This window comes from Glycine max, chromosome 15 (assembly GCF_000004515.6).
Source record: "Glycine max cultivar Williams 82 chromosome 15, Glycine_max_v4.0, whole genome shotgun sequence".
In the NCBI taxonomy this organism is placed as follows: domain Eukaryota; kingdom Viridiplantae; phylum Streptophyta; class Magnoliopsida; order Fabales; family Fabaceae; genus Glycine; species Glycine max.
In genome coordinates this window covers 9,657,962-9,673,505 of record NC_038251.2, presented here as the reverse complement: position 1 = coordinate 9,673,505, position 15,544 = coordinate 9,657,962, and the positions used below count along the sequence as shown (strand labels likewise).

At 35.2% G+C, this 15,544-nt stretch overlaps 2 protein-coding genes across 2 annotated transcripts; both read right to left on the bottom strand.

The window, feature by feature from the left end:
* Window positions 1-589: 589 nt before the first annotated feature.
* Window positions 590-2,207, bottom strand: LOC102668673 (uncharacterized). The gene is made up of 2 exons (XM_006597565.4): window positions 1,630-2,207; window positions 590-1,323 (listed from the first exon to the last, which is right to left on the bottom strand). The coding sequence occupies exon 2, from the start codon at window positions 1,297-1,299 to the stop codon at window positions 847-849; it is 453 nt and encodes a 150-aa protein (XP_006597628.1). The 5' UTR covers window positions 1,300-1,323; window positions 1,630-2,207; the 3' UTR covers window positions 590-846.
* A 1,272-nt stretch (window positions 2,208-3,479) lies between these two features.
* Window positions 3,480-13,982, bottom strand: LOC100777151 (enhancer of mRNA-decapping protein 4). Its single transcript, XM_003547255.5, has 13 exons — window positions 13,752-13,982; window positions 12,622-13,662; window positions 11,739-11,788; window positions 11,492-11,648; window positions 11,175-11,393; window positions 10,805-10,933; window positions 9,101-10,654; window positions 8,004-8,363; window positions 7,127-7,246; window positions 6,043-6,213; window positions 5,274-5,420; window positions 5,069-5,185; window positions 3,480-4,417 (listed from the first exon to the last, which is right to left on the bottom strand). Exons 2-13 carry the CDS (start codon window positions 13,504-13,506, stop codon window positions 4,109-4,111), a joined length of 4,218 nt encoding a protein of 1,405 aa, XP_003547303.1. The 5' UTR covers window positions 13,507-13,662; window positions 13,752-13,982; the 3' UTR covers window positions 3,480-4,108.
* Window positions 13,983-15,544: the final 1,562 nt, after the last annotated feature.

Sequence of the window (15,544 nt, the reverse complement as noted above, 5' to 3'; positions counted from 1 at the left end):
TGAATAGCATACTCCAAAGCAATCAAAAGATATAATTAAAGAGAGGCAAAAATTGCTTTCCAGGATTCCTATAAATGTTAGACAACCTCTAATCTACATTATATTCACAAATTCCCATTTGTCTGAACTGCATATGAAGTTTCATTCTCTCTAATGCTTAATTTGGACAGTAGTGAACAGAATTGGATTTCAATTTTCGTGGACCTTGCCATATGCTGGTTGTGCATTACATACATCACTTTGGGATTCTAGGTTCAAAATTTAATGTTTTATATTAGGATCTGTTGGGTGAAATGGAATGAAGTTTTTCCCTTACAACTGGGAAAATATCATGAATTCCACATATAAGGTATACATGTCCTGCATAGAATAAATATTAAATGCATGTCAACACTGAATGCTGCATAAATTCAAGTCTCATATTTGTGTACTACATTTTCTAATTGATCAGCATACAAGTCCATGTAATTTTATTTGGACAACCAAAGAAAAAAAGTGACAAAATTGGTCCGGGACTAGAATTAATCAATAGACTTATAGACCCTTAACCTGAAGTTGACAAATCCATATGTGATGAAGATTGTAGCTCTGAACCATTAACATGAAAGAATAATACCCAATTTTGTTTCCCAATTGCTCTCTTGGCTTTGCGGTTTACTGATATCTTCTCAAATCATCAAAGCGCGAATTCAAACGTGACATCAAATCCATTATGTGGTTTCATCTAGCATCATTGAGTAGACCTCATACAACAACTGTCATAGCTCTACCATAAGTTTATTTCAATTCTTGGGCGATATAATTACAAAATCTTTTTGAATTATGGATACAAGAATCCAAATTCTGTCAAAGAGGCTTATTGAGCAGAAAGCTCCAAATACAATCTCCATCTTCCGCCTCCAGCTCCAACCCATTACTCTCAAATGGCTTCCACATATCCTCAACCAACTTGGCTTCTTGAATATGAGCCATTGATGCCTCTGGAGTTTCACACAAGCCATACTCCTCAGAGAAATCAATACCTGAAGCTTTGAATAAAGTCTCTTGGCGTTCTAGAGATGACCAGGAATCGTCTTCAAAATCCAAGCATTCATATGATTTGGATATGACACCATCCTTCATCCAAGGGAAATCAAACACTCCCATTGTCAAATGGGAGTAATCCCATGCCTTGGAACAGTCTTTCTCCTCCACTTCATTCTTCTCCTTCTTTGCAATATTGTTGTTATAATTCTCAAAAGAAGACTCAATCTCAACTCCATCATCTTCTCTTGCTCTCTTATTCTTCCTCCGTTCCATTTATGAGCACCCTTGATACCTTTTCTGTCAATGGAATATTCACTAAAAACATTATCAACTCGTATACATGTCCAATACCCCATTGACAGTTTTATTAAACACAAATCGTTAAAAACACATCCAAAGGTTATACTACTAAGATCAAAATTGAAATAAACAAAGGAAAAACATAACTGGACACATATGCATGTGTAAAAAAACAAAAGTTACTACAAAAAGGAACAACAAAACCTTTTTCTAATTCATGTTGAAAAAACAAAAATGTTCAAGAAACGATTGATACAATTTTCACGATGATTTATTATGCTAAGAAATGGTAGAGCTGGATACCTGAGTCTTGAGGCCAAGGGACAGGTATGTAGGGGCTTAGGAACGTATATCTATGTTTCAATGTTGGTGGTGGTAAGGTTAAGGTAATGTAAAGAAAAAAATGATTTAGAAATAGTGAGCTTTGCACACACGCTATGCTTTTTTTTAAGGTAAAAGTAAAACCGTATCTTCCAACTCAAAACACAGCACACACAATATTAACCAGCCGCACACGTGCATGTACATTTGTTCCACCCCTTCACTTGCGGTAGGTCCAAACTATAACACCAGCAATGTGATGTGAGATAGGAGTTAGCTCCCCTTTTGGTGTTGCTAATTTTGGAAAAGGAAAGACCACAAAGAAAATCAAGGCAATGAATAAATAAAAAGAAAGAGGTGCATCTTTATTATAGCTTTTGTTACTTCTCCACGGCTAATCAGGGGTGATGGTATTGTGTTGCAACTTGCAACACCAACAACAACAAAAAAAAACTGTTTCTACTTTTATGGTTTTATGGTGATTTCATCATTTTCATGCATGCAAAATGACTGGAATACATCATTTGGCGGGCTACCTGAGTTTTTGTAGAGTTTAATTTTCATTAAATACTTCTGGAAAAGAAAATTACATTATTAACTAATTATCAATCATATAAAATATCACTTTTAAAATAATTATCATAAAATTAATAATTAATAACCTTCTTATATGATAATGTATAAATAAATAACAATATAATAAAATCTTTATCCTACTCACTTTAATTAAAACATTTTGTTTTTATCTTTTTGAAATTTTCTTTCTTCCTAGAGATTGGTGTTTGCTTATGTGTGGTTCCTGGAAAGAAATCTTAGATTTATTATTTAAGTTGTCGGTCAGATTTTCACGTGTAAATTTGATTCTTCTATAAGAACCATCAAGATCCACACTGCTTTCAAAAAAAAAATTATCTATGGTGCATGGTAACTTTTTGCCCATGTTTTTTTACCATCACCATAGCTGGTCATTTTTTTTCAAATCAATTTTGTGTATTATCATAAATTTAAATTATATTGATAAATAAATATTTTAAGTATTAATAAATTTTGTATTTCCATTATAATTTTTTAAAATTAAAAATATATAATTATGTGTTTTTTGTTATTTTAAAATAATTTATAAATAAATAAATATTAGAAGATGGAAAAATAATTTAAGATCTCAAAATAAAATTTACTATTGGAGAAAAAATGTAAGAAATCTTTAAAATAACAGAATTCACATATTTAAAAACCCAAAATAATTTATCGACAAATCCTAGTTATTAATATGTTATGTTATTTGAACCCAAAACCTCCTTTCACTTTAACCCTTATGCCTTATGCCCTTCCTCCAACCACCGCACCATCTTATACTCCCAAACTGAGAGTATTTGGAAACTTGTTAGAAATTAAAATCATGTTTAGGATGTAAACGTTTTAACTATTGGTTTCTGAATATCACATCCAAAAATGAAACAAAACACGTTATAAGATGTTAGAAATATTTATAGTGCTAGCATGAGCAAGTAAAGCACATTTAAACTTTTCACCTGTCTTTGATTCAGTACAACACCAACAAAATGCTATTATAAATGACCACAAATAACCTTTAATAAAAAAAATATTTCTGACACTTGTGCTTCTAGAAGCACTCCCAAGTGCCAAATAAACTTAAGGCCTAGAGTTAGACATTCAATTTTGTTTTTTTTTTAATTTTTTTTTTTTCACTTGGTGAAGGGAATCTCTAACTCTAGAGTAGGTTGTGCATATAGGCTGGGGCTCTGGCAAGAATCTGAAATGTTGAGTACAACCCTGCAATCCAAAACTAAATGAAATTTAGGAGGGAGGTCTCAAGTCCAACTCAATTTGCTACTGTGGCTATATTAAGTATAAAGTTTACATAACTGGGGGAAATCCAAAACATCAGTAACTGCTTTGCAGACATTCTTAACCAACTCTACTGGAAACTGCCACCTGAATCAACCCTCATAAAATATCCTAGGAAAACAATAAAGCCTCTGAAGCCCACTCTCATGTTCTTTAACTATTAAGAATCACAAAATCTTTTACAAGGCCAAGCCTGCTGTAGCAGGATGCAATGACCAGTCAGTGCTTGCTACAGCCACTCCCAGCCTCAGCTGCTACCTACCCTGGAGTTTGTTTACACTCCAAAGGCAGCTTGGAAATAACTGTCATTGCAATGTTGACTTCTTTGCATGAGGATGTCACACTTTTCCTTGTCCATCAGGGTGAAGGCAATAAAATCTCTATAAAGAGTAAAGACACCTATGGAGGAGGGGGACATGGGAAAATGTAAATAATTAAGCATACAAAAAAAGTGAAACTATTTCACACAAATCAGTTGTACCAAAACAACTACATACAGTAGTTCACTTCATCCCCTCCAAACTATCTAAATATCTATACAAACCAAAGTTGATACTCAACACTTTCTGCACATGATAAAAATACAACAATGTCATTTACAGCTCAACAACACCGAGTTTATGACATGCATGAGAAGGCGGATTGTGCTCGCTTCAGAAGGGGAGGTAGTTGGTAAAGTCCGATAATGGCCCAGTGTTCGGGACACTTGATCTAATATTCGCTGCACATGTGCTGCAATCCTTGGATCTGCTGGGTTTATAGCAGCAGCCACGTCTGTCATCCATGCCAATTTTTTGGGTGTCTCTGTATTGATGTCACAGGACAACTGTTGTAGAAGAGACAGAAGCACTCCTTGGCTTAATGGCAGTGGCACCATTGCCAAAATACCAGTTAAATCAACCTGGTTATGAAGAGGTGTGAAATTATACATTATACATTGTCATTGACTTTATCAGATATAATCATGCAAACTACAAAAAAATGTCTGAATAGATTTTCTTTTGGGATAATTGGAGAGACTGGAATGGGTTTATGAGATGCAATTTCCACCTTAAACTAGAAATAAAAAATGGGGTGGTCCAATGCACGAGGCTCCCACCTAATGTGGCATGAGAAAAGTAGATTTGTGTGGAGCTCCCCCCCCCCCCCCCCCCCCCAAGTGAAGGAGCTATTTTCAAGATTTGTACACAAGGCAGCAAAATTTCCATTATGCTAAGGTTTGTTATAGGAACTGCAAATCAATTTCACATTTAAACTCTGCTTATCATTTTCATGGAGGACCCTCAGAAATTTACAATTTTACCCTTGAAAAAACTCAGAAAAATTCAAAATCTGAAGGTTAATGACGTTTCCTCAGAATCACTGAATATTTGCTTGGAAAATACAGAAGCAAGTTACCCAATTACCTACAGTTGAATTCAGAAGAAATATAAAGAAAAAAAAAAATCCCCTTTTGCTTCGTTTCATTTTGACCAGTTCTTTCTAAGCAACATTTCAAACAGAATGTAATTCTGAGTAGCAACTCAAGTCAACAGATGAAAGATTATCATACCTGAGAACATAACCAAGAAACTATCGAAACGTCACTTCTATGAAGGGCTCCCGTAAATGCTTCCTCAAATTTGCCCTCACTTATCAACCTTGATAATTCTTTGGTAGGATCCTCAGTCTGTCAAAGTGTAAGTCATCTCGCAGTATAAAATATCAAGCACACTCATCAAAATAGGAAGATAAAAGGAAATAACAAACAAACATACCATCTCATGCAAGCCATTGTTGATTTGTGCTACAAAGGGATCTGCAGCTACTTTGGAGTTAGTTGCAATTGCTAACAGTTTACGTTGGCCATCAGCCAATTGTCCACTCAAAGTTTGGGTGATTGATGATGCTGAATTAATTGTATCCTGTGAAATCACATCACTACATATTGAGTTTTCAAACATGACAAATCAGACATTCAAGGCATAAAGAGAGGAAAGGCCACTAATATATTTGGCACATGGTAATGAGGATGTCCCAGCATATGACAGAGTCTTGAATCAAGACTCTCCATTCATAATAAATTAGCTTCTTGTTCCCAATAATGAGACAAGATTCAAACATCTTGTAGATATGTATATGTAGATAACAAAATAACTGGACGTTTTGCCTTGTAAGTTGTTATGGCAACTGAGAAATGAAAAAAACTTGCAGTTTCTAAAATTATCTGTTTTTGGTTTTTTAAAAGAACTATCATGATAGGTCATCTATGACAAATTACCTTTAAGAAAACAAAATAAATAGAAATGAACTATACACTTCTCAAAAGGAACACATTATTCAACCATATATCACAAAAACTATTTAGATTGCATCTGACTAGTGCCACATAACATAAAACCAAGGTGTAACAATATCTTTGCTAACCAAGTAAACATAAAAAATAGAGTCCATAAGTAAGGCAAAAAAAACCTCTGATGGCAGGAAAAACAACATTAAAGGTAAAAGTCATATTAGCTGCTTTCAAAATAAGCATCCTACACATACCCTCAAAGTCATGGCTAGTGGAGAATGAGTAGAATCGAACTGCTGTTGAATAGCAGTTGTGTGCTTCCCAAGTCCATTTTGAAATGCAACATCAATTTGCTCAAACATAGCCTTGCAAGACATCTCAAATGCGGGAACGACTGAAGCTTCCACACTAGTCTTGAGTGCTTCCTACAAAGTACAAACAAAACCATAAGAAATGATTAACTGAACCCACCTACAAGGAAAGAAAATTCCAGACTGCTTCGAGAGCAAACATTAAAATAAACCCAAAATATGAAGTTAATTTGAATTGTACTACCATGTGAAATAAGATATTGCTGATTCAGAAAGGGTTTGAAGTCCAATTTGATCTATATATAGAATCTTCAGATTCATCTATAGTAGCTATTAGTATTTTGGGGAGTTATCTTAGACATGAATTCTATTCCACTATATTAGACATCACTCCTTTCAGTCTTTTTTATAAGACCCAAGTAACTAACTTACCAGGATTAAGGAAATTAGTTAATTTAGTTAATCGAAGTAAATTTGTCCTCAATTTATATGTTTTTCCAAAATTATCCCTAAAATTAATGAGACATACTTTATACTTTTTTCAAATATTTTTATTAAATTTGATTCTTTTAATCTCTGTCATCATTAATATATTTATTGCCTTAATTTTTATTGGCTATGCATGTGAATAATCAAAGGATCCCAAGATGCTCTTCATACAAGACAAAGTTAGACTCCCAAAGAGCCTAAGATATTAATGCATTCTAGTTATTATTTATTCAACTAAAAAAATGATTCATAATTAAGGGTATTTTCTTCAAAAAATAATTAATGTAGAAGACATTCTAGATTAGTTCTTATAAAAAGGACCAAGCCAAACATCTAATTTGGTTCGTATAAAAAGGACCGAAGGGAGTAATTCCTAAAATATAAACAGTTTCCAACAGCACACACAACAGATGATAAAACCAAGGAAGCAAAGGCAGACAAAAGTTCATACTCAAACTCAACATGATCAAAAAAAAGAAAAGAAGAGAATGCAAAAAAAAACTTTAAAAGATATTGATGTTGACCACAAGCTGCTTACCTGAAGAGCTTGCTTGCCAGAGGTTTGAAATTGTGCCTGTATCTGCCTAGCCACTGTAGCTTCAAGTTTTGAACTAACTGATTTTTCTAGCTGATTCAATGCCTTGTCTCCCACCCCCTTCTACAGAATTCATGACATAACCTCAGTCAAACATATTCAAGGCAAGCAGAAATTGGCACTTTAGCAGTGAGGACAAAATTGAAGTAGCAATTCACCATATAGGAGGGAAGGGTGGAAGGTTGAATAATATATGAACTATAATTGGCACACAAAGATTTCTGATAACATTTCAGTTTACCATATGGCATGGCATCCAACTATTTTACAAAGTAGACTCTGAAAAGTTGTAAATTGACAAAAAAACAAAAAAAGAACTAAGCTAACCTAACCACAAACACATTAACTATTAAAGCAGTAGCACTTTTAAGGCCTAACTCAACACCAAAAGTCAGCTCGAAAGGTGAGGATAGCCGAAGTCTTTATAAGCTCTACTTTAGTCATATCTATAGTTAATTTGGGATCTCAAAACACACCCCTCATGCCTAGAATTGGACATCTAGAGCAAAGAGATCGTAGTGTTTTTTTTATTTTTAATATTGCACTAGTAAAGTTGCGTGACCAAGTAGATTGCAGTCATTGCACTGGAAAATTTGCATGGCCAGGTGGATTTTTTTTATTGCACTGGGAGTGCTGCGGTGTCAAGGGGATTTTTGAATGGTTGAAGGCGGCCCAATATCATTTCTATGATAAGCTGTAGTACCATCTAGAATTTAACTCAACCCCAAAAGTTAACTCATGAGGTGAGAATTGTCCAAGTCTTTGTAAGTTCTACTTTAACCATATATATAGTTGATAAAGGATTTCAACAAATACAAACCTGGAATGATTCTGTAATAGCTGATGATATTGTTTTCTCTATAACTTGACTAATTGAACGAGTAATGGTTGTTCCAATCGAAGATATTTCCTTCTTAATGATTTTCTCCAATATAGATACCATATCCTTGTTTACATAATTGGAGATCAAATTTGTTATTTGCTGTGTACGGTCTCGCTCTAACTTCTCTTGCTTTGCATTTTCTTCTTGCAATCGAGCCCACAAAGCATCAGTGTGAGCCTTGACAACTTTCTCCATGTTTCGACCCAAGGATCCTTCCAATCTTTTGCCTTCCTTAGTAACTGGGGCAGAAACCATTGCATTCATCTGCTTTTGCATTTCTTTATGCATGCTTAATAACTGTAAAATGGTAAACGAAAGAGAATAAGAAACAAAAAAGAAAATAAAAAAATCTAAAAATAGCTTCCTAGAAAAGATCATATTAAAGACATGAAAAAATCCCTTCCTAGAAAAGACAGTTTCTATAAGTGTTATTTTAGGATGGGTGCAAGGGAGAGTGGCATCCTTACAAGACCCGGCAGTTCAAAAATAAAAGCAACTTCATGCTACTATTATATTGTATCACATAATCATAAAACCATGGAGCTGATAGTGAATGTATTGCTAATCAGTCTTTCAGAATAACTGGAATGGAATAAATCCAAGTGAGATACATAAGAAAGAAATGGGCACAATCAATCAGGCTTCTACAGGACATGTATATTAGATTAATCCATTTTCAGGCTGCATATGCCACAACTGTCTTTGTCCCCCAAAAAGATGCTACACATGTATCTAAACTATATGTCTACAGAAACTTCCACAAAGTTTGACAGAAAAAATCTTCTGTCCCGAATTTGATCATGATAAAGATAGTTAATAAAAAATTAAAAATCCATTTTGACTACAAGGTTATAATAGGAGGAGACTATTAATCTAGAAAACAATTAACTATGCTCTACTAACATGACAACAACTTTGTCAGAAAGAACAGAACTGCCAAAATCATGGGCAATATTGCAAGTATAGGCAAAGCATGCACCATGATAAGTGAAGCCAGCAAAAATTAAAATATAGTTCAAATACAAATTAATAACCTGGCTCATCATCTCCTGCATAGCAGATAACTGTGGTAAAGCAGGCTCCATGGATGACCCTCCTGAATTGCCACCTTGATCATTTGATGAATCTGTTGAGTTAAAAGGACTGGGAGAAGTGGAAGATGCACCAGACACGTGAGAATTTTTTCCTTTTTGTCTTTTACCTTTTGCAGAAGGTGCAGGAGATTGCACAGCAGCAGCCACAGTTTCTGATTCACTGATGTTTGCAGGTAAATCCTTTCTTGTGTCTTGAACTTCTTCCTCAACAGAGTTACCACTTTGATCAGGTGCATCGATGGTCTTAATATTATCAGCTTGACGAGCTCCCTCTATGTTATAGGTCTCTCTAGCCATCTGAATACCCAGATCGGAGGCCTGAGAATAGAATAACTTCTCTTTCTTCTCAGCAACATTCGTGTGCAAGTCTCTGTCTCTTTCATACTCAGTATTTTCTAGAATAGAACCTCTCTCCCCAACAACTTTAACATCTACTTCAGAGTTTTCTGCATCTCTATGGGCAGCCACATCTTGAACGTTCATACCTTGAGAAGTATGGGAAGTATCAGAAGATAAAGAAGCATTAGAGAATATCTCAGATGGAGTTACCAAATGGGTTGGGTGCTTATATGTTGTAGAGGTATTAGAAACCACAGAAACATCATTATTAACAACTTTATCATCCTTTCGCAAATTGTCACCTGATCCAGGTACATCTGCCATATCTTTTTCAGATTCTACTCTCCGTTCAGCTGAAGAATCAAGATTTGTCTGTTCACTGCTGTGATCAGCACTTGTTGAACTAGTCTCTAAATTATTTGATGAATTTTGTAAACCAGATAACTTCTGGGACAATCTTGGACTCTGAGGAAGTGGAGGTGGAGCAGTGTGGATATGTTCAAAACCATTACGAGGAGGTAAATCATTTGACTTGGTCTCTGAATCTGAAGATATAGAAGCTTCAGGTAACCCAGAAATATCTGATGAAGGCAAATTCATAGCAGCGCTCACGACAGGAGCACTTTCAGAACTGCCAGAAAGAACTTGTGGCATATTTCCAGTTTCCATAGATCCATCCAAAGCATCAAAAGCACGAGATAAATTGGATTCTGTTTTCTCATGCTCAACATTGTCCAGGGGTGGAGGCAAACATTGTGACAAATTGAGTCCATACTGTTGAATAGCTTGTGTTTGGACACAATATATCTGTACTATATGCTCACCATCTGGTAAACTATCACTAGTTCCAGTAAGACTTAATATAGGCATTGTGACTGTGAACTCAGCAATGTAATCCATGCGGGTAGCAGTTGGATTGGATCCATACTCTATGTGAACAGCATATATTGTATTTTTCTTGGCATTTGCAAGCAGATACAGACCAGCACGGGACAATGCTACAACTTGATTAAAGAATGCATCTTCAGGGTTGGCTTCAGACGAACTTCTTATATCCAGAGTCTGAATACAATTCCATGACTCAGAATCACTAGGCAATAGCCAGCCTTCCTCATTATCAGAAACCCATATCTTCACTTCCTGATTTAGTGGCCCCTGTGGTAAAGGAAATTAGTTTAGAAAGATGTGAGGAGAACCTATACACCACTTCAAGCAGATATGAGAAATGGTCAAGCTGCATAACAAAACAGTCCAAAAGCACCCCCAATTGAAGCATAAATAAAGGGAAAGACTAGGAGCATATACCGCTGTGATAAGAACAATGTGCTCAGGGCGGTGAGGCGCAGTCAAGAACGTCACAGAATTAACAGGTTTACCATCATGTGGTCTTATAACAGCAAGTGGTGTTGCCTTACGTTCTTCCCATATCTTCACCTGTTGACAAAAAAAGATATTTAGAAGTACAAAATAGAAGAATAATTATGAATCTTTCTTTAATATTGACAACTCAAAGATGTAATATAATGACAGATTCATTCAGCATCCCTCCCCCACCCTATTTAAAGCAAGGGAATTTGAGACTTTATAATCTTTTCCAGATTCTACTAGTGCAAAATTGGATGAAAAAGTAAAGGAAGCAATGAAGGAAGGCAAGGAGAGATAATCAAATGCAGACCGTGCCGTCAGCTGATGCTGAAGCTAATCGACTCTTCATCCATTGGCACATTGACAACTCGGTGACATTGCCATCATGCTTACCAACAAGTTGCACCCCGTCAATCAACTTATCAATGGAACATTTGAGAGGCTCCTCTGCAGAAAATGTTTCACCTTTTCCAGCTCTCATGCTGTCAATTTTGAGAATACGGTTTCCAATAGCAACCATTAAAATCTCCTGTAAGTAAATTCCAACTGATAAGCTAAAACTTTAAAGGAGCTAACATCAATTGGAAGATAATAAACTTAAGACCAGAATTATAAAGTCGCTGTTACTTGTTTGTGGGGATGCCAGCATACTCGTGGATGAACTGACTCACTCTCTCCTAATATTTGAAGTGCTAGGATAACTTTTCCAGTAATTTGAGGCTTGTCGTCCTCATCAGGGCCCTCCTTGATTTTCCATATAAATATTCTCCCATCCGTGCTAGCACTGTGAACACGATCATATTCAAGGGGAAAATAATCAATAAACATAATACTGAAAAAAATGACAAACAAGAAACAGGAAAGGGATATTTACCTAGCCAACAGGTGAAGATCCTCAGCGAAGAAAGCCATGTCTGTTACTCTCTACATAAAAGGGAGATATGGACAAATTGGAGACGGGTACAGATAGGAAATTGAATAAAAGGTAAAAACAGCATCTCAAATGCATGTAACAACAGCGAATCCACTATAACTTTTAAGAGATAGAGCGTGAATTGCATGTAGAAAGTTGCAATTATAAGAATATGATCAACCTGAGAGAACAGTTACCAAGAGTACCCATATGGTGGTTAAAGAAAAGGGGCCGTAGGTTACATATATTGCTTTAAATATCAATAAGTACATAATCCTAACCAATTAATGGAAAAGACAAAGTCAAACACAACTCCAAAGCAATCTTTCTCAGACATCAAGAAAAGCTCATGCAATCGTGTGTTTATACGATATATAGCCTTTCTCGCACTACACTATCTAAATTCAGCATGATAAAGTTAAATCAAGAGAATGCAACACATGGCATACAATTAGGCGCAAACTCCCAACAGATTTAAGGAAAAAACATAATCTCTTGCTCTTTTTTGCCCAGTGGCAACAGACAACAAGGTAGTGTGTATGCAAGCAGAGATTAGTGTAAAAAGAATATATTTTCATCATCCAAAACATAAGTTCATACTACCCCTGCCAATTTGTCTAAGGCACAAGGGCACTTAAACACATCAAGCTGATACAATGTTAATGGAAAATGCCAAACATGAAAAGGGTGAGCAGCCCTCAATCAGAGAGCCAATGCATCAACTACTAGCACCAAGAAGCCACATTTGACTAAACAAACACCATAAATACTACACTTCAATCATTACAGATACAATTAACATCGCATTCATAATCAGGTCATATGCAACTGCGACACAACACACCTGAGTATGGCCTCGAAGCAGATATCTCAATGCAGTATTGATATTAAGGACCCGGATGGCCCCGAGTTTGAGTCCATAGCATATGTAAGACTTATTCACCGCGATTTGGCGGCCGAGCACGAGGCCGGGATCCGAGGCATACTTGGTGATTGGAGTGACTTCAAGCTGAGGCTGCACCTCACCAGGGACCCTCACATCAATGTCATACACAGCATGCTCTCCGATCAAGTGGCGCCCCTTCGGCATCTTGGTGCTGAGCATCCTGGTTGGTGTGGACTGCGGACTAGCCAGATTCACAGGAGAGCCTGAGGGCTGTGTGGAGGGCAACCCTGAAGGGTTTGGTGGCACTGAGAAATCAGAAACCACAGGTGATGGGACTGTGGCAGAGGGAGATGAATACGCAAGCGATGGTTCCTGATTGGAGGGAGGGTTTTGGGTGCCCAACAAAGCCATGAGGCGTGCACCAGTGGGGGGATTGGGGGATGAAGGAAGGTGTGGTGAGGAGGGAGACGGTTGAAAAATAGGGGGTCTTTGAGGGGCATGCATTTGGGGAAGATGGTGAAGGATAAGAGGGTGTTCTTGGTGTTGTTGTTGGTGGTGGTGAAGGGCTGGATAGGGGAGAAAGTGAGGATGGTGATAAGGGTATGTGCCAGTTGGTGGAGGGTAAGAGGAAGAAGGGGTAGGGTAGGAAGAAGGAGGGGGTGTGGAAGGAGAAGGAGCAGGGAATGATGGTGAAGAGTTCAAATTTGAAGGGTTAGGGATAGAGGGTGATGTTGATGTTGATGGTGATGATGTTGTTGGTGCTTTGAAAAGCTTATTGAAATCAAAATTTTGTTGTTGTTGTGGTTGCTGCAGCTGTGGATTTGGATTCCCAGATGAAGCCATAAACTTTGTTTGACCAAAAAATTAAGGCTAAAAATATAAATTGTGAATGAACAAACAATCAGATGGGATCTGGGGAGGTTCTGATTGTGAGATCTGAGATTGATTATGGTGCCACCTTTTTCTTCCCTCCTCTTCACTGCTACTTGGGACTTTGTTCTGTGTTTCCTCGTACCAGCTTAGTATTCCCAGAAAAATAAATAAATAAATAAAAAAGAAAAGAGAAAAATGGTGGTTTTAACACATACCTGTTTCTTTGTTCTCCTATGTTTCTATCTTTTCTTGTCTTGGTCTCCTCTTCTCTCTTCCTCTGCTTGGACGAGTGCTAGAGGGAATTCGTGTGAAGAGAAGAAGAAGGTGGTTTAATCAACAATTTGCGTTTTTGCATCATCCAATTTAAAAAATAGCTGCAACGACCAAAGGATGGGGATTTTGGAACAATGGCAATGGCAACCATCATAGCACTACAAAGATGGTACAAAATGGTGATGATAGGGGGAGAAATTAAATAATAATTTTTTTTCTATCTAGAATTTACTATATATTGTGCAAAAAAAATCAATTAATCAATAAATGAAATAGTACAATAATTATTTTTTCATATATTTGTATTTATTTATTTTTTGGATAATTTTAAATTCTCCTATAAAAATCTAACTTTTTTTATATATAAAGATCCTATAAAATCCATCTACTATGTAATCTTCTTGCTTGTGCTATATGGCAAGTATTTGATTTTTTTTATGTTTTTAAGACATTAAATATATTTATTTTTATTTAATATTTTTATAAAACATTAAGGAAATTTATAGGAATATATAAATTATATTTTATTATATACTACTAATATTAAGCCTATAATTAATTTTTACTTGGAATTTGGCGTTATTTGAGTAGACAGTGCCTCTAATATTTTTTTTTAATGAATGTCTAATATTTTTAAAGTTCACATTATTAATATTAGTTCACATTTAAATAAAACTTGAACTTAATTTAATTTGATAACTGAGTTTTTTTTTCTTTTAAAAGATTGATAACTGTGTTAGATCTTATTACAATTATGTAAAGAGTCTAATTTAATTGGTTCAATAGTACATATGAATAGTATATATGAATTATTCACATGAATGGTTATAAATTTTCTTATATTTAATTTAATTTTTCCAAATAAAAAATCTTACAATTATATTAATTATTTTATTGTATTGTATCATTTCTTAATATACTATGCATATTTAATCCTGATGAAAATTAAATGATTGGATATAAGTAATTAATATGGTGAAATTAATATGATTAATATGACTCTTTTCACCTCATGAATTAGAGGATTAAAATAAAAAAATCCTTAGGAATAATTAAAGATGTAGACTTCTTAATTTGCTTTTGTTTTTGGTAACGTATTCCTTTACTGTAAAATAATTTAATTTTATAAGAAAATATAAATGCTTCCGTTGCATTTGGTGTCAAGGGATCTTTTTTTCCTCCTTGTGCTTTAGTTATATAGTATATCATTTTAATTTAGAAGGCTGATGACTAAGAATGTCCCATTATGATACATTATATTACAATTGTAACCATATAAATTAAACACTATGCCTTAACTTTTAGCAAACTGCATGTCAAAAAAGACAAAACTCTAAATAGAAAAATTATGACTATTTTGCCTTTAATTTTAAATGTGTGGTAGACCCGTGTGTTGATATTAATCCTGTTATTTTAAATGTTCTTTAACTAAATTCTTTAGAATTTGCAAGACTATTACATGCTCATTAGGCCAATAAGGCAGCTAGAAATTGGAGGATCATTTAGCCATGTGCATCAAGTTATAAAAGGAAGAAACATTAACCAATGAAAAATGATAATTTTTTGTCTTCTTAGTTGGAATTTAAGACATGCTTCCAATGGAATATTTTCTGTCCGACTAGTAGTTTTATAAAACAATGTACAATATGTTTGGATATGCAATGACATTCACCATAAATTTTCAACACAGTATAACAGTAGCTTTAAAATCACCATAAATTTTCCACACAGTATA